The sequence below is a fragment of the Equus przewalskii genome, chromosome 2, assembly GCF_037783145.1.
Source record: "Equus przewalskii isolate Varuska chromosome 2, EquPr2, whole genome shotgun sequence".
Classification (NCBI taxonomy): domain Eukaryota; kingdom Metazoa; phylum Chordata; class Mammalia; order Perissodactyla; family Equidae; genus Equus; species Equus przewalskii.
Window position 1 is genome coordinate 18,020,859 of NC_091832.1, and position 19,068 is coordinate 18,039,926.

General features: G+C 43.2%; 1 protein-coding gene across 22 annotated transcripts in view; it reads left to right on the forward strand.

Annotated features, from left to right (window-relative positions):
* The window catches only part of TRIT1 (tRNA isopentenyltransferase 1), a 79,655-nt gene that overhangs the window by 32,828 nt on the left and 27,759 nt on the right, over positions 1–19,068 (forward strand). For 3 of the 22 annotated variants that reach the window (XM_070610154.1, XM_070610157.1, XM_070610153.1), the window contains exons 5-10: positions 368–510; positions 2,305–2,416; positions 2,795–2,907; positions 3,159–3,236; positions 6,068–6,177; positions 6,497–6,614. In XM_070610154.1, the coding sequence (XP_070466255.1) occupies positions 368–510; positions 2,305–2,416; positions 2,795–2,907; positions 3,159–3,236; positions 6,068–6,177; positions 6,497–6,614 (674 nt within the window). Of the gene's footprint in view, positions 1–367; positions 511–2,304; positions 2,417–2,794; positions 2,908–3,158; positions 3,237–6,067; positions 6,193–6,496; positions 6,615–7,123; positions 7,190–7,928; positions 8,130–9,050; positions 9,901–19,068 lie in introns of those variants that run through there. The other 19 variants (XM_070610152.1, XM_070610155.1, XM_070610151.1 and 16 more) reach the window with 14 other exon arrangements.

Consider the following 19,068-nt stretch of genomic DNA (forward strand, 5'->3'; position numbering starts at 1 on the left):
GACTTGTTGGCTTGTAGCAGTGTCCCAAACAAGCTCTTTTACTGCTTACCTAAATGTGAGCGAGTCCCATTCTGTTTGTGTAGAAGAAACCTGTTGTTTCTGAACCTATTTGACTGATTTCAGAAAAATTTATATATGTTTAAAAGAATGGTATTATTTCCTACTTTACCCAAAGTTTCTTTAAGACTCTTTTCTGAGCAGCTATAGGATTGTAGTAACCCTTGATCTTCATATCTTCAGGGGCTTATGCAGTGAAAATGAGAACGAGATGTTGTATAATAGATAGGCTTTTTCCTTGTTTCACTTGAGAATTAATATTTCCTAATGGTTTTTATGAGTGCCCACCCTCCCATTTCAAATGACTTAGGAGCTTGCAAGTATTTGAAGAAACAGGAATCTCTCATAGTGAATTTCTTCATCGTCAACAAGCAGAAGAAGGTGGTGGTCCCCTTGGAGGGCCTCTGAAGTTCCCTAACCCTTGCATCCTCTGGCTTCATACTGACCAGACAGGTAAAAGCCCTTTGATGTCCTAGACTCCATCTGAGATAGAGCTTAGAGTAATACATTACTATATATAAAATGCTTAGAGCCATGAATGGCTCAGAGCGAGCACTAAACAAATGTTAGCTATTAATTTTATTATCATTGCCATTCTTTGTTGACTTAGGCATGGTGCCTTTCCCCTAGGTATCTGTCTGGAGATGGAGGAAGTGTAGCCTTGGCACTAGGATAAGATACCAAGGGTGGGATAAGATGGGGTGGATGGCATGGGAAAGAGCCTGACATCCAGGGAAGATCCAAAGGAGAAAGAGAAGGAAGGCCCCTCTGGAAGGAAGTCTGACTCTCTGGGTTGGCTGGTAGCTGGATCACTGATTATTCTAGAAGCAGTAGGCCTGAGAAGTGGGTATGTTGGTTAGCTAGCTAGCTTGATGGTGCTTTCTTTTGCTAAAGTATAATAATGCCCTGTGAGTGTAGTAACTCCTTTATCTAACAGACAGTCAGTAAGCATTCATTGAAGTGTCAAGTATTCTGCATAGTACTTGGATTTCAGAGACGTCTAAGAGGCGGTGCCTGCTCTTAAGGAGCTCCCAGTCTAGTGAGTCAACAAGTAATGAGATGGATACTGTGTTGTGATAAATATCGGGCTAGAAAGTGCTGTGGGGCCCCAGAGAAGGGATGATGAACATTCTCTGGGGGGAGTCGGACCAATTTGTAAAGGTAACCTATTAGCCAGGTCTGGAAAGGTAAGGAGATGATTATGAGACCAGGCACTAGGGTGTAGTGATTAAGAGCATGGTCTCTGAACCACACTGTCTGGATTCAAATTCCTCTCCACCATCTTCCAGCTATGTGAGTTTTAAGGCAAGTTAATTTACCTTTCTCTGCCCTAATTTTCTCTTCTGTAAAATGGAGAGAATAATAATAATAGTACATATCTCATAGCTTCATTGAGGATTAGGTGAATTCATAATACATACAAAGTGTGCAGAATGTGCCTGACACATGGTGGATGGAATAATACTAATAATTATATAATAATAATAATAGTAATAATAATAATAAATGGAATCTTTTTAGGAAGATAGAAAAAAAGGTTACTATTGCAGGCCGAGAAATAGTGATGGCAGAGATGTAGAAGAACATGATTGAGATGTTGAAAACTTGTTCAATTAATCTCAGTTAGAACTTTCTAGAAGAAGGTAATCTTTTAATGAAATTTCTGTAAATAAAAACATGTAGTACAGTTCATCATAAAATAATGGTCTCTGATTCATAATAAAGTTGTGTTTGACTACTGCATCGAATGATTATGACCTCTTACTCTTTGCTCATTTGTCTGGTTCAGTAGTTCACGATATACCTTGGATGACTTTGGATTGAAATTCCTCGTTCCTATCCAAGGTGTCATCTGAGAGTCCTTAAATGTGAAATAACACAAAGTTAGAGTAACAAATCTAATGGAAATAGTAAGATGGATAAAACAGGGGGTTCTCAGCTGCCTCTAAAATAAACACTGGCTATCCGTTCCATACAAGAATAAAGTGTTTGTTCTTCCTAATAGCTGTAATTGTATGCTTCCTCTTTATATAATAATAAGACATATGTTTCATTCTGACTTTTTATTGGAGTTGCAGAGTCTTAAGTATGACTAAATATAACATGAATTGTTATGTAATCTTGGACTCTCAACTCTTTCTTCCATTTGAACAAATTCTTCTTTGTGGCAGCCTGTCCATTCATTCTGTAAATGTGTAGTATACACCTATGGCAGGCTTGCTGGTTGATGGGCTAATTTGATTCAAGTTCTAGATGAGCGCTTGGATAAGAGGGTGGATGACATGCTTGCCGCTGGGCTTTTGGATGAACTAAGAGATTTTCACAGACGCTATAATCAGAAGAAAGTTGCAGAAAATAGGTGAGGATTTGCCTGTTACTTTGACCTACTCTCTATACCTTGCTTATGGTCAAAAGACCCTAAACATAATACTGGCTTTGGATCTACTTGTTCATTAGCCTTTGTCCTTGGCATTCACAAGGCTTCTTGGAAGGAGATTTGGTGTACTTGTTACAGTTGCAATTTTCTAATTGTTAGACATTCCCAGGAGTTAATTTTCAAGAGAAGTAAGCTGGGAGCTGGTGAGGGGTGGTGGAGGAAGGATTTCAGAGGGGCAGTAACTGTTCAGGATCTCAATTTCCTCATCTGTGAGATGAAATGGCTTGGCTAGATCATCTGCAAGGCCCCTTCTAGCTCTCAGATGCAATGGCTCATCTGCTGATGCTCTCCTGTTCCCAGCCAGGACTATCAACGTGGTATCTTCCAGTCAATTGGCTTCAAGGAATTTCACGAGTACCTGATCACTGAGGGAAAATGCACACCAGAGACTAGTAACCAGCTCCTAAAGAAAGGTGTGAATTCCTCCATTTAACCTAGCCTTGGACATTCTGGGGTGACAGAGTATCCTGGTATGGTCTGAGAAAGAGATGATGTTAGAAGAATCCCAAATGGCCTTCAGCTCAGAATTGAGATTTTTGTCTACGAAGTGTCCACCAGTGTGCTGCTGTGGCAACTTTTCTCTTCCACTGGGCTGGGTGGGCCTGCCTTTTGGCAGGGTGAGAACTATTTCATTAGAGGTTCTTGTATCTACCTTATCTTTCAGGTATTGAGGCTCTGAAACAAGTGACTAAGAGATATGCCCGGAAGCAAAACCGATGGGTTAAAAACCGTTTTTTGAGCAGTAAGTCTCATGTTTTTCCTTTTCCCCCGGGTCTTTTTTCAATAGAAGATACAAGTCCTCAGCTCACCCAGAAAATGAACTTTAGTTTCTGGGCTTGTTCTGAGATTTGGGACCTGACCTGGAGGGAGGTCTATTGCATAAATGATTGTCCTGGGATATTTTCTTCTGATGTCTCAGAAAACAAATTAAATCTTTCTAGTAAGGAGTCTGCCCTATGCCTTGAACACATGAGTACTGGTTGCAAACAGGTAAGAGCAAAATAGCAACATCATCTTAGTAAAGTTGATGCTCAGGGTTGATTTTAGCTTCAAATTTTTACCTGAAGAAAAATCAGATTTCTGTAGGCATGCTTTCCTAATTAAACTGGTTCTTGGGCCAGATGAGCAGTATGAAAAGATCAAACCTTCACCACTTCTCCCAGTATACTTTCATGTTCAGATACGTGGTGCTTCAGACTGCTTTTTTTTTGGGAAGATTGGCCCTGAGCTAACATCTGTGTCAATCTTCCTCTGTTTCACGTGGGATACTGCCACAGTGTGGCTTGACGAGCAGTGCTAGGTCCATGCCTGGGATCCAAACCTGTGAACCCCTGGTGGCTGAAGTAGAGCACTCGAACTTAACCACTATGCCACTGGGCTGGCCCCAGACTGCTTCAGTTTTAACCTTAATTGAACAATACTTTTAAGGAAAAAGGAAGGAAATTCTCATTCATTTGACCCTGTACTACGTCCTTGGCACTAAATTTCGTGCTGTATGTATATTATCGAGCCTTTGAGGTAGATGTTATTTTTTTTAATTTTTTTGTTCTTTTGCAGATAAGGAAATGGAGGCTTCAGGAAGTTAAATAACTTGGCAGAATCCCCTAGCTAATAAGCAGTAGAGTATTGAGTGCAAACCTGGCTCCAAAGTCCATGCTTTGCTTTATACCTTTATCTATCTTCTCGTTTCCTTTAGTTGTAAGTTTAGCTAGACAGCATAAGTTTTGGGCCTTTGGTAAGACTTGTGTGATTATGAGCTAAAAGGAGATTAATTTAAAGGGATTAAGCATAAGTGAAACGCGATTTTGTCTTGTGGGCACTTTTTAAATATGCTTCTGAATATCCCCTTTTCCTTTCGCCGTTAGATGTCCACTTTCAGTTACAGTTAAGGACAGCTGGGGCCTCCACCCCGCTCCTCAGTGTCTCTAAACAAAACACCTTGATGGCTGTTGTTGACCACTGGATGCTGGAGTTCTCTCTCCTAGTTCTCGCTCTGCCAGAGTGCTTCACTGTAGTTCTGGCACCAAAAGGCTCTTTACGTTTTCTTCTCCTTATCCTGCTTTCTCTGCCTGTCCTGTTAGATAGAAGAAGTCTTTGCATTAGCTGAAATGGAAGTTTACTACTACAAATTTCTAATGTAGCTTCTTTTTTCCCCAGGGCTAACAATTAGTCTGTAACAAAAGACATTTTTTGTAATGATTTGGAACTTCCTCTGGTGGTAAAGCCACAGTAACTACCCCGTCTCAGTCAGGAGGGGTTGATGGCACAGTGCATCATATGTCTGTTCCTTATTCATGTGTATGCCAGCACAGTCCTGGTGCTAGAGTGAAAGGCGCAGCTGCCCTGTAAATCAGGAGCCATGTGTGATTGGCTAGGGCTGGTCTGCTGGGATCTGGTTCTGGCAAGAAGCCAGAGAGACTTCCCCACCCCAGCTTGGCCTTGGACCTAAGCCAGAAATAGCAGCTGGGAGCCGAGAACTTGTTGAAAGGTGCTTAGACAGGGCACAGAAGCCCAACAAAGGACTTAGAGGGGAAAGGAAAATATAGAGTGGCCTGGAAACAGGTGCAGAGCTTAGCCAAGGCCAGGTGTGCTGTGGATGCTGCCTGCACCCTCCTAGTCTCACCTTTCTGTGTGGTGGCAGGTGCAGCTCAGTCCAGTTTATGAAGAATCTTATTTGTGGTTGGCACAATCAAAAGGCCAGCACCTGCCGGCCGTTGGCATCCCAAGGACTTTGCTGTTTTGTCCATGGGGTGATGCTCTTTGCCTTCAGGCAACTGACTTGACTTAGCTGTGGAAGGCAGTTTAATCTGCAAGCTAGGGAAGCTACCAGCAGAGACTAAACATGCTTGGCTCAGATGGAAGAAATGCCTGTAGCTGTACTCTTGGATACCACCAGTCTCATCTCCATTCAGAAGTGTTTGCCAGAAGGTATTTCTTGAATGCTCCTCTAGATCTCTTTCCTAAAAGAAGGGCCTCAACTAGTTCAATTCCAAGGCTTCTTTCTAATTCTCAGATTCAGCGACTCATTGGCTAATACTATGCTGTTAGCAGCCCATGATTATCGATATGGTATCACTGAGTTTCATGAATGTCAAACTGCTGAAGGAATCTATACAATCCTGAGACTACTATCTGCTCCTAAAGAAAGCTGTGAACTCTCTTGCCACAGTGACATCACTGTAAGATGATATGGAACTTAGAACAGGCACTTACTCACTTACTTCATGCTGTCAGTTTATTTCCTCCTATGATGTGCTGTCTTGATATTGTAACCCACACAGTGGTCGCTAGAACTATTACTCTGTATTGTTTTCCTGACTGATCTGGAAGATCCTACACCTGAGGCTCCGGATTATATACCTAGACTTATTCGCACAGACCAATCAACCTTCTAGGTCTTTCTTGGATTGTATCTAGTGGTTTGGTTCATGTTTCTGGTTGAAATGAACGGCGTGGTCAGAATGTTTATTCGTTTGGTCCCATATGTTTCCCATGAGAATTTTGGAGTCCTGGGAGCACGGTAGATTAGGTCTTGGGGGCTGACCTCTCACAACTTTTCTTTGTCTTTATTAGGACCCGGTCCCAGTGTTCCCCCAGTATATGGCTTAGAAGTATCTGATGTCTCAAAGTGGGAGGAGTCTGTTCTTGAACCTGCTCTTGAAATCGTGCGAAGTTTCATCCAGGTGATGTTAATCATGGTACTGTCTATTGTCTGGTTTTCAGAGAGCTTTCCTTAGCTGACACCTTTGTTACTACCCAGGGAACCAAGCCCTCTTTTCCATGGAATAAAGCAGAAGGGTTGGCTGCTTTTAGATCCCTGGAGGCTGCGTTTCTACTTTCTCATTCAGAAAGGTTGTCGGTAAAATCTGTTCACAGCCCACCTGCTCTCTGGGATGAGAAAAAGAAATCTTGGGAAAATCCCACTCCCTTTAATATCAGAGAATGATATTCAAATCTCTTAGAATCAAATGCTTCTCCCCCATCCCCTCCTTGTTCTTTTAGGGCCACCAGCCTGCAGCTGCTCCAGTAAAGATGCCATGTAATGAAACTGAGAACAAGAGAAGTTATCACATGTGTGACCTCTGTGATCGAATCATCATTGGGGACCGCGAATGGGCAGGTAGAGTCTGGGGAAAAGCATGGAATAATCTGTAAGGGTGGGTCACATTGACTTCATGAAATTTAAGGTCTTTGGTAGGTTCAGTGCCAGAGTCTGCTTCTTTGTAAAGGGATGGCCAGATTCCTCTAAGAGACTGGTCAGATTTCATGGAGGCCTTCCCAAATTGGAGAGTTATCGCTGTATTCTGAATTTCAAAGGAAGATCATATGCCCTCTAGCATTGGCTAGAGCAGATATTTTGTACTGAGAGGTCTGCAGTTAACTTTCCAGAGCTCCTGTGACTTTCATGATCCTACCTTATGAGAGTTTCTTGGCCTTTCAGGTTTAGATCTCAGTGGGGTTGAGGTAGGATTTTAAGGGAAGCCAGGCAACTCACGCAAGAGACCAAAGAAGCAGAAACAGCCGACACGGAGCAGGAAGTGCAGTTACTCGTCCTGAGTACATTATTCAAAAGTGGTATCTCGGACCAGCCCGGTGGTGCAGCTGTTAAGTGTGCACGTTCCATTTCAGCGGCCCCGGGTTCACCAGTTCGCGTCTTGGGTGTGGACATGGCACCGCTTGGCACACCATGCAGTGGTAGGCATCCCGCATATAAAGTAGAAGAAGATAGGCACGGATGTTAGCTCAGGGCTAGTCTTCCTCAAAAAAAGAAAAAAAAGTGGTATCTCTTCAATAATTTTTAAGGTAGTACATTGAAATGGTGGTAATTGCTAAAACTGTGATGAGAAAGAAGTGTTAAGGAAGACTGTGAAAGCAAGACTGTGCGCCATGTCTCAAGAAGTTGGGTGATATCTTGCTTACGAGGTGCTACCCAGCCAACCCAGAGTCACCCTGCCCTAAGTGGCCAGTCTGTCTCCCTGCTTCAGAGCCTGGAACGGCCTCTGCCACAGAGTCATGCTGCGCTCCCCTGTCGGATTTCTCTAGAGATACAGTCAATGCTCAAAGGCCGTTAGCCTCCAAGCCTTGAATTTCCCTGTATTTAGAAACTTGTTTAAGGCCCACTCCTTTCAGGCACAGTAGGGCTTGTAGTTTACACAGCGGCTGGAATCCTTCTGCTCAGAGTACTGCTTTACAGAGAATTCTCATAGAAGTAGATTTTTCCCCCCATACCAACCAATAGAATGATTAGTTCTATTAACTGGTAACTCTGGCAAAATGAACTCCATTGTCAGAGACTGGGGATGGCTGTGATTGCCCAAGCAGCAGAAGAAGCCTCGATTGTCGTTGATTTATAATGATGAAAGGGAAAGAGAAAGAGTGTCTGATTGTCTCTTCTAAGGAAACTTAGTGGTTCGATTTGTCGAATGTCCTTCAGGGATAGCCTCAGAGAAGCAACATTTGTGAGCCTTTGTGAGCTTAGCTTGTGTAAGCCCTTCTATGGTGCCATCTGTCAAGTCCTTGCTCCCGTCTCCTGCTGCCGTGGAGAGCCAATCCAGAAGCCCATTTTTGCCTTAGGCTCATGTTGGAGAACAAAGCTGACTTTTTCCCTCCAAATAAACTTTTCTTTGACCTCTAACCTGTTCCTTACTTATTTTTGCTTCTAAACTCTTAAAAATGGTGTTTTTAATATGTATACAAGAGAATCCAATCTAGTTATCTATCCCTTTATGAGGTCCCAAATAAGATTTCCTTGAAAAAGAATAGGATAGTAAAAAAGAGCTTATATGAGTTAATCAGAGAGTGGGAACTATGTTTGAGGTGAGAGATCAGAAGTTGATATCAGGAACAGTAGCTTTTCATCTTTACTGTTTCTGTGGACTCTAAAAAGGGGTTGTCCCCGAAAAATGCTTCTTGTTGTCTCTCATGCATGGTGTGCCTGGAGAATGTGAGCCTTGTGGGTTGGTTGTTCACATGGCTTTTCTGACCCAGGCATAAGGATGTTAGACCAGGAGGGGCAGCCTGTGCAAGCAGGGAAGAAGTGGGAAGGACAGCTCTGGATGCTATAGGCCTGAGGCAGGACAGGGCATCTGTCCTGTGATACAGACAAGGATTTGGACTTATAACTTTTTGGCCATTTGAGTTGAAATGTTATCTGTATCAGGACGCTCCATACTGGAAAATCGAGTCTCTTTTTGAACTACAAGTAAACCAGAGGAAGAGCTTACCTGCTGGGTGATCTTGAACAAAACGTAAACTCTCTGTGAACTTCAGTTTCCTCCTGTGTAAAATGAGCTGAATAATAGTGTCCTGCAAGATTGTTGTGAGGATTAGTGATGTAAAGAACCTAGCAGGGTGCACTCGATACATGGTAGCTCGTGCCAGTTTGCTAGCTAGCTGGCCATATAACTTATCTTCCCTTAAAAATGCTAAGCAGCTATAACGGCACATGTATTGATCCTGTTATTGTTAAAGAGGATTGTATAGGTAATTTTTGATGCTTCTAGGATTAATTCTAGAAAATCCTAATGAGTTTTGTTTTGTTTTGGTTTTGTCTTAGCACATAGAAAATCCAAATCCCACTTGCACCAACTGAAGAAAAGAAGAAAATTGGACTCAGATGCTGTCGCCACCATAGAAAGTCAGAGTATTTCCCCAGACCGTGACAAAGAGCTTAAGGAGAAGGGATCCCCAGGGCAGAATGATGAAGAGCTGAAATCCAGTGTTTAAGAGACATGTCCAGTGGCCTTTGCAAAGGTGGTGGGGATCCAGTTCAGGAGGGAGGGTCGTCTGTGTCCCAGTCTGGACTGAGGAGCACCACGCAGAAAGCTCCCACCATTTTCTTCCATTTCGTGGTGTGGTGTTAGAGTCTCATGTTCTCTGTGATGGAAGCAGCAGGTCTTGTCAGCTCCTGGTGTGGCTGGTGTGTCTGGTAATGAGTTTGGGAAGAGATTTTTTTTTAACTTTTTTAAGCTTAAGCGTTCTATTTTGAAAGAGGCACAGATTGTACTTTTTACACTTGAGGATCTTTTTGGTGATGAATACCAGGATTCACTATATCCCTTAAAAAAGAGGTTTTATGTCCCTGACTCGGGCTAAAAATATCTAATTTCCAGACAGTTTTATAGATGACTGAAGTATTGTGAGCCACAAATCAGAAGTTCTGGATTTGAGTGAAAGTCAGGAAAGGACTGGCCCCAATGAGATGATTAAGTGAACCACACCAGCTCTTGGAATTCTGTAGGGAAGGACAGAATCAGACCAAGGTGGTTGTGACATGGAACTTGAAACTAATGACTTTGGAATTTGTTGAGCTCCTCCTATGTGATGATTACTGTCACTGCTGTCTTTCTATTGAGTTAGGAGTCTATATTTTTACTGAATGTTAAATAAAGAAAAAGTTTGCAAGAGCCTCTTTAGTCCTTAAATAGATAGATATGTCCACGTCTGTTTTATACACAATATACTCTGTCATCAACATGATAGCTTTTTCTCAGATTTGACATTCTTCATAGGATCATGCTGTCCATTCCTTTAATTAGCGGATGTTTATTGAGCACTTACTATACTCCTGGAAGACATCTGGAGAGGGCCTTTTACTGGAGATTTGTTATTTCTAGTTGCAGCTCTCTTTCTGAAGTGACCTGAGCTGCCAGCAGTGTTAAGTAGATGTATGTATGTATTTCACATAAAATTAAGCCTTTTTAAGTTTACAGTTCAGCAGCATGCATTACATTTACCATGTTGTGCAACCATCACTGCTGTTTCCAAAACTTTTTCATTACCCCAAACAGAAACTCTGTAACCATTAAGCATTAACTCCCCACTCAAGTAATATTTTGTTTGTTCAGCATCTACTGTATGAGAGGCCCTGGGCTAGGCTAGAGGGAGTACAGAGATCGAATGAGATGGGGTTTTTGCTTTCAGGAAACTGGTAAATATTGTGTGTATATACACAAACAGCCGATCTAGGTAAGAGGTAAGGCCAACAGAGCTGTGTAGGACTTCAGTTTAGAGCAGAAGGGAAGGGATCATGGAAGAAGGAGCCTTTCTGCTGGACCTTAAAAAGCAATTCTTGGCAAATGTATTGTTAGCTGTGCATACAAGGAGAGGGTCAGGTAAAAGAACTACCGAACTTGATTAACCTTTTTAAACAGTGCTGAATTCCATAGCTCACCTACCTTTTTTTCCTTCCAACAATTTTTGAAAGTTTTATTTTTTCACTAGATTTCCCAATTTAGTTCAAAAATCAAAATGACATAAAAAGACATTTATTGAGAAATCCTGCTCCCACCTCTGTCCCCTTTACCCTCCCCCATAGATAATCACTTATTTGATTTCTTACGTATCTCTCAAGAGTTTTTTATTTATTTATTTTTATTTTTTATTTTTGGCTGAGGAAGATTAGCCCTGAGCTAACATCTGTACCAATCTTCCTCCACTTTATATATGGGTCACTGCCACAGCATGGCTGACGAGTGGTGTAGGTCCACTCCCAGAATCTGAGCCCATGAACCTGGGCCGCTGAAGTGGAGTGCACCAAACTTAACCACTATGCCATGGGGCTGGCCCCCTCAAGAGTTTTTTAAAGCAAAAATGAACGAATACAAATATATATCCTTATTTTTCTCCTTTCTCAAAAGATAGCATATAGCACAAGTTGGCAATACCTGGATATGCATGGATTTCTCCTGCCATCTCTGTTATATTTTTGGCTTTAACCACCCACCCTGGGGTCCCCCAGTTGACCCCAGGCCATAAGCAGAGTTCACTCACCTTTGTGTACTGACCTTCATTCAGATGCCAGACTTTAGGCCAAAACCAGCCTCTGAGGAATTCTCAAGCTGTAGCCAGCCCATTCATTCAGCCAGCAGATATTTTAGACTTTACGGTGTGCCAGGGCCTGTGCCAGACTCCAGTGGTACAGTAGAGATCAAAAAAGTCCCCATTGATCAAATAATTAGAGAATTACAGCTGTGATAAGGGCTGCAAAGAAAGGACACTTGCTGTAAGGGCAAGTAATCTGAGGAGCTGCCCTACCTTGGTGTGTGGGAGTGTGTGCGTGTGCTGAGGGGAGGCATGTGCTGAGGCACGTGGCATGGCACGGCACGATGCTATGTCTGGTGCCGGGACTGCATATGTGGCACCACATGACCTGGAAAGCGGGGATTTTCAACAAGACTTCAGTGGCTTCTCTTCCCCCTCCTCCTCCAGGCTGTAGGATGTCCTGGGCCCTTTGAGCTTTATTGAACCTTTCACTGATTTGAATCAAGAATAAATTTTTCTCTGGTCAGAGAAGAAATTATTATTATATCCACCCCATATTGTTGTTTACATTTAACATAGTAGAATTTTCCCCATCAGTTTTATTAACTACTTCAGGAGCTAAGGGGTAAGGAAGCCACATGTTCTCACTGGAAGTGGGGATGAATACTTACCATGAGTCAAGCAGGACCAAGCCTTTTATATACGTTATCTTCTCCCCCAGCCCTGGAAGGGAGGTCTGTTTCTTTTCCTGTTAACCACTGGGGAAACAGGCTCAGCAGAGGAGTCCAGCTAGTAACCAGCAGAGCTGGAATTGAGGTGAACCCAGCAGAGTTCAGAGCTCAAGCTGTTGAGTCCCGTGCTAAGCTGACTGTTTCTATGGAGGAATCTTGGTCTCTCTGAAGGGCTCTTCACTCGAGTTGCTAAATATGTTTTAGCTTAAAAAAGTTTCAGTGTGCAAGCAGAAAGAAACTTGTTTTAACAATCCTACCTCAGAAAGCCTTTAATCCTTGCAACTGAAGTACCTAGAGCAGCAACTTCTTGTTGAGCTCATCGCTCTCTCTCTGTGGCAGTTAGAAATCAGGAATTTCTTGAAAGAAAAAACCAAAGTGCCTAAAATTTATGAAGCACCTAGCAAGTGTGAGGTGCTGTCATTGTGTCCCTTGCCCCTATTCTTAGAAACTGTAAATTCAGCAAGGTGGAATTCCTGTGCCAGCAGCAGAGATTGGGGAAGGCAGAACACTCAGTAGGCTTCTGCTTGGTGCCTGGTCGGAGGCACTGCCCTGAGCAGATTTCCCCTTCTCTCCCTGCTCCCATTGGATGACTTTGCTGTTGAGCATAGGGAAGGAAAGGAGTTCTTCCTAGTGATTGTCATAAATGTGGAGATGAGAGGGTTCTTAGCACCTTCTTATACAGATGGGAAAACTGGGGCTCAAAACATGCATGGTCCACAGTCACAGCAAATTGTGACAGGTTCCCTCTCTCACTCAACTACTAGATCTCATACCAAATCTCATTTGAGAGCAGGGAAGGGAGCGTAGCGACCAGCTTTGGACTATTTGTTCAGCCTGGAGTCAGGGTGAGGAATGCCATTTTGTCCCATCTGGCTTCAGCTCCTCCCCAGACAAGCGGAGCCCTTCAGTCCAGGTGCCGAGTCTGCAGTTGATAGCAGTGTCATCTAAATGGCTTTGGTAAGGAATTCCAACACTCAGAAAGCAGTCAGGTCCATCCACCTCTGTCAGTAAAAACGTTTTTTCCTCAGACTTAGAGAGAATTAACATATAAAGTAAAAATCTTGACTAGGCTTTAGACACTTCTTGCAGTTCAGACAGCGTTGTTTGGGAAATACGTTGACTCTGAAAAGAGAGCTGGAGCTTTAGTCTTTAAAATATTTTGCTTGATTTTTAGGGCTAAGCAAGAGAGCACTTCATTTATAGTCTAGGTGCATGGTGTGATCCTTTGTAACTCTCAGTAATTATTCGCATTCTTAGCCTCGGTTCCACATTCTGCAAAGAGGATTTTTCTGCTTAAAACAAAACATACAGCACAACATTAAAAAAAGAAAAGGAAAAAACCACTAGAAGGCAAGCTTTAATGAATGCAGTAGACTGTCTGTATATCCCCAGCAACTAGAAAGTCAAATATATGTTGAATTAATTGCAGGAGAGCATAAAAGCTAAGTGGGTCTCTACATAAATGCTCTGTTTCAATTGTTAAATAGCCTTTAACCAGGATGAAGAAATCTTGGGATAGTAGCCACAGGAAGGAATTTCAGTGTTTGATTATCACCTACTTGGGCGGTTAGGACTATTTTCTAAAAAGATGGCTCACTGGTCATTTGTAAAGCTGTTCTGAATATGTACAAAGGAAGCTGCCTGGTTGTATTAGTTAGGGTAAAGGGCTAAGCTGCTGTAACAAAGAGACTCAGCAATACACTGGCTTAAAGAACAAAGAAGTTTCTTTCTCATGTAGCAGCTCCAAGGGGAGTTAACATTTCTGAAGTGAGCGGTCCAGGTCAGTGGGGCAGCTCTGCTCTGAGCGGTCATTCAGGGACACAGCTTCCTTATATCGTGTGGCTTCTCCATCCTCTGGGGGTCATCACCTGCATGGTTGAAGCTGGGTCATCAATGGTTCCAGCAAGTCAGAAGGAAAAAAAGAGCAGGGAGGAGGCACATCTGATGCCTTAAGGCCTAGACCCTGTAGGGGCACGCATACTGCTGCTCACTTTCATTGGCAAGAACTTAGTCATATGGCCACACCTACCTGCAGAGGAGACTGAGAAATAGAGTCAAGCCATGTGCCAAGAAAGAATAGGAGAACAGATTTTGGTGGGCAGTTTGCAGTTTCCACTAAATTAGCATGATGGAAAGAGCACCGAGTTCCAGGCTGGTTTAACTAATTAGCCCTGGTAGCTTGCTAGGGGCGAATCTTTCTGTTTCCCCATCTGTGAAATCAGTGAGTTGTATGAGTTGACCTATGAAAAATTTCAAAAAGTAAAGCTTGACAAAATCTTGGCTGGTGGGATTTAAGACTAGAATAAAAAAACATTATAGGGAATGTGAGACTGAATGAGGCTTAAGGCCAATGGCTAACACTCCAAAGATGGTGGGGAGGAAGGATAGAAGGTATTGTGGTGGCATTGTGAAATAGCCGGACTAAGGGCTGTAACTACCTGCTTCTGGACTTTCTGTGGAAAAAAAAAGAAAGGAAACTGCTATTTGTACTTGCAGTGGAACACCTGCCTATCTAATGACTATCTGTGTGACGCTGGGAAAATTACTCAGGCAGCCTGAACTTCCTCATATATGAAATGGGCTTGTTACCTCCATGCCAGGGGACATCATAAGGAGTCAACAAGGTCCTTTTGAAACAGCATAGTGTTTCGCACGGTAGTGCCCAGTAAATGGTAGGTATAAATTGGATTTATTTGTTTCATTGGGTAAAAATTGTTAATGCTACTAAAGTGTTGGTTTATGGTATAGTGACAGTTCCCAAAAGTTATCAGGGCGAACTGTGGCCTAAAACTGACTAGTTGGGTGGTCCACCAGTTGGGTGCTGACCAGTTGGGTGCTGATGGCCAGAAACGGTGCCTCAAGCTTTATCTGCCACCCAGCCAGGCTTCAGCTGTTAGTTGTTATTATTGTTATTTTTTTAATGCATATGATTTCTTCATGGGTTAGCTCATTTGCTTGAACTGTTTTCTTCACCTGAAATGCCCTTTCCCCTACTCTTCACCTGGTGAGCTCCTACATGTCCTTTAAGGTCCGGTCTGCTGTCCTCTCCTTAGATAAAGCTTCCTTGCCTCCTTTAGGGAGGCTTAGTGTCTCCTTCCTGTGTGTTCTCTCAGCAGTTTATAATAGTATTAGCGCGTACTTTTATAGTATGACTGCCAGGCACGTTCTAAGTACTTCACATGTAATGACTCATTTCGTCCTTACAACAGCCCTATGAGGTAGTGTCGTCAGTGTTGTTATTAGCTCTATTTTTCGATTGAGGAAACCGAGTAGAAGAGTTAAGTGATTTTCCTGAGGGCAAACTGGGATCTGAAACTAGGTAGGTGGCTCCAAAATCTGTGTTCTTCTTCACCGTATTCTTCTACCTCCTTATTACTCTTCTACAGAACACTTCTGTAGCTGTCTCTTGCTCCCGTTGGAGAGTAAATTCTGCCAAGATGTGAGTTGTATTTTTAAGACAATGTGGGACACACAATGGACACCCAATAGGTCCTGAGGCTGATCCTGCCAGGCACATCTCTGAACCGTCGCTCATCTTTGCTGAGTGCGTGCTGTGTGTCAGGCACATGGTTACCTTGTGTGATTCCTTCAAACAAATGGGCAAGGCGTTTTATCTGCATTTTATAAACAGGCATGCATATTCAGAAAGCTTCTTAATTGTGGCTGGCAGAGAGTACACCTGCAAATATTTGCTGAATACTAGAAAGAAGGCTCTGTGAGGGCAGGGGTTTTTGTCCGTTGTAACTGCTTTATCCCTGGCACCTATGGGTGCCTGTGCTCGAAAGGCACTCAGTAAACATTTGTTGAGGTAGAATTTGAAGCCAGATTGGGCTGATTCCAAACCCATGCCGTAACCGTTAGGCTGCATTTCCCCAAGGGCATTCCTTTAGGGCTTTTTAAATCTACAGATCATTTATATCCCATCTACTTATAAGAAGGAATCAGCACAAGAAAAAGCAAAAAAGATTCCGGAAGAACTAACTTTTCCGCTAAGTTGTTTATGTTAAGACTGGCTGTTTACAAATGAAACAAGCCAAACACTAACTTAAGCAGAAAGATGAGTGTAAGATAGGGTTACTGAGGTCTCTCATCAAATTCAAGGACAGAAAAGCAGCAAAGCCCCAGGCTTTTTTTTTTTTTTGAGGTGGTTCCTCAAAAAATTAAAAACAGAATTGCCATATGATCCAATAATTACACTTCCAGGTTTACGTCCAAAAGAACTGAAAGCAGGGTCTCGAAGAGATTTTTGTATGTCCACTTTCATAGCAGCATTATTCACAGTAGCCAAAAGGTAGAAATAACCCCTAAGTGTCCATCGATAGATGAATGGATACACAAAATGTGGTATATACATACAGTGGAATATTATTCTAGCCTTAAGGAGGAAGGAAGTTCTGACCCATGCTGCAACATGGATGGACCTTGAGGATATTACACTAAATGAAATAGGCCAGTCAAAAAAGAACAAATACTGTGATTACACTTACACACGGTATCTAAAATAGTCCAATTCATAGGGACAGAAAGTAGAATGGAGGTTGCCAGGAACTGGGGACTTGTTGAATGGGTATAGGGTTTCAATTTTGCAAGACGAAAAAGTTCTGGAGATTGGTTGCACAACAACGTGAAATGCTTAACACTGCTGAACTGTGCACTTAAAAATGGTTAAGATTGTAAATTTTATGTGTATTTTGCCACAAATAAAAAAGTCCCAGGAAAGGGATTCGTTACCCCAGCTTGGGTCTGATGCTTACCATGGGGTCCATCAACCAGGCTAGGGATGGAGTCTTGAAAGAATTGGGCAGTTCCCATGGAAACCAAAGGATTGAGTGGAGGTGGAGTGATTCCCGGAAGTAGGGTGTGTGGGTTGGCAGGAGGGGAGGGCAACTGGACAGACCAGCAGTGGGTATCCACTATGGAGTTACTGCCTTCTAGTCAGCAACACACTTCTTTTTCTAGCAGCAGGGGTGATCTTACACTAAGTCTAAACTCCACCTGGGTAGTACTTGCCATTGTCTTCATCATCAGACATCTATCATAGTCATTCATTACACATTTGTAGCGTAGCACAGTTTTAACAAAGTTACATATCTCGTTGGTCTTTGCCAAAAATCTTGAAGTAGTTTCTGCAAATGAGGAAACAGACTCATACTATTTAAGTGACTTAATGTAGGGTTGGTGTCAGTTTAGTTGTAAGGGGCTAAGAGCCAATTTGAATTAATTTAGGTATAGAGAAAGATTTACTGGCTCATGGAACAAGTTGAACAACCAAGCCCCTCCTGAAGGGCAAGTCATGCAGCTGGGCATCAGAAACAACTGCCACAGTGACTCAGGCACTGCCAGCACTGCCTCTGCCTCTCCTTTCTCTTCTCTGCATACTGACTTCACTTTTTTCCTTCATGCAAACCAGTTTTCTTCAAATGATCATTGGAAGCTTCCACACCTCTCATCCTATAGCTTTTCCACGCTGTGAAGAAGTGGACCTGAGCCCCAAGTTTAAAAATCCCAAGAAAGTGGGGCCGGCCCGGTGGCGCAGCAGTTGAGTTCACATGTTCCACTTTGGCGGCCCCGGGTTCACTGGTTCGGATCTCGGGTGCGGACATAGCACCACTTGGCACGCCATGCTGTGGCAGGTCTCCCACATATAAAGTCGAGGAAAATGGGCACGGATGTTAGCTCAGGGCCAGTCTTCGTCAGCAAAAGGAGGAGGATTGGCAGCAGATGTAGCTCAGGGCTAATGTTCCTCAAAAAAAAATAAATAAATAAAATCCCAAGAAAGGACTCCAAGTAGAGCTGAATTCTGTTGTTTCCCCTGAATTAATCAGGAGAGCCAGTCACCTAAGAACATGGCAACTCCCTATAGAACCATATGACTAGAAGGGGGCTGGGGGAAAACCAGTTTTCAGAAAGAGGCTGGGCATGGTATTGATGCTAAAAATGAGACAATAGGTGTCCACAGCAGTGCCACAGGGCCAGTAAGTGGCAGATCAGGAGAGAAGCCCGGGTCCTCTGACTACAGCCTTTGGTGGCACATGCTAACTACTGAGTACTTCCCCTGCAAAAGGAAGGCCCTATCTACGCACAGCCGGTAGGACAGTGCATTCTCAGGTGTGAGGCTGGGATCAGCCTTTGAGCCACCAGATATGGGGTGATGAGCCGCCTGAAAGCAAGACTTGAAAGTCATTTAGGCCTATGTCTTTGGCCTGAGCTTCCTTATTAATATCAAGGGGATTGAGGGATAGAGATCTTTCTAGAAATGTTTGTGTGTCCTTATAGATCTGCATAATGAGGTAGAGTTACAGGAAAACCAGTGGGTTCTTTTTTTTTGAGGAAGATTAACCCTGAGCTAACTGCTGCCAATCCTCCTCTTTTTGCTGAGGAAGACTGGCCCTGAGCTAACATCCATGCCCCTCTTCCTCTACTTTATATGTGGGACGCCTACCACAGCATGGCTTGCCAAGCAGTGGCACATCCGCACCTGGGGTCTGAACCCTGGGCCGCCGAAGCAGAATGTGTGCACTTAACCGCTGCGTCACTGGGCCGGCCCCAAACCAGTGGGTTCTTGATGGCACATGGAAGTGCCAGCCCACCCTCTTCAGACTTTCACAGTCAGAATCTTCACATGGTTTTGAGAAACTACCGTTTTGATAGTGACACTTGTAGCTTTCAATTGTTTTAAATGTCAGCATGTAAAGGATGCAGAGAAGTCAGTGATCATCTGGTTCACTTGTTTTCAAACTTATTTTAGCTGTGTATCCTTTTGTTTTCTTCCTCTAATGAAACCTTATCTGAACTCCAATATATAACATGGATCGAAGCAGAGTGGCTTGGGGTCTGGGCGGGTCACAGAGGCCTCTGAACCCTCTGATTCAGTCTGCTCCCCTGCGGAACACACCTTGAAAATCACTGATCTAGATTGCCATTTTATTTCTCAGATGGAGAAATTGAGGCCCAGAGGGGTTAAGTGGGTCACCACAGTAGCATAAAGCGTAGCAGAGCCGTAACTGAAACTCTGGTCTCCTGGCTTAGGAATTGTGTTCTTTCTACGGTACCATGCTGCTTCTAGCATTTTGGGATGAG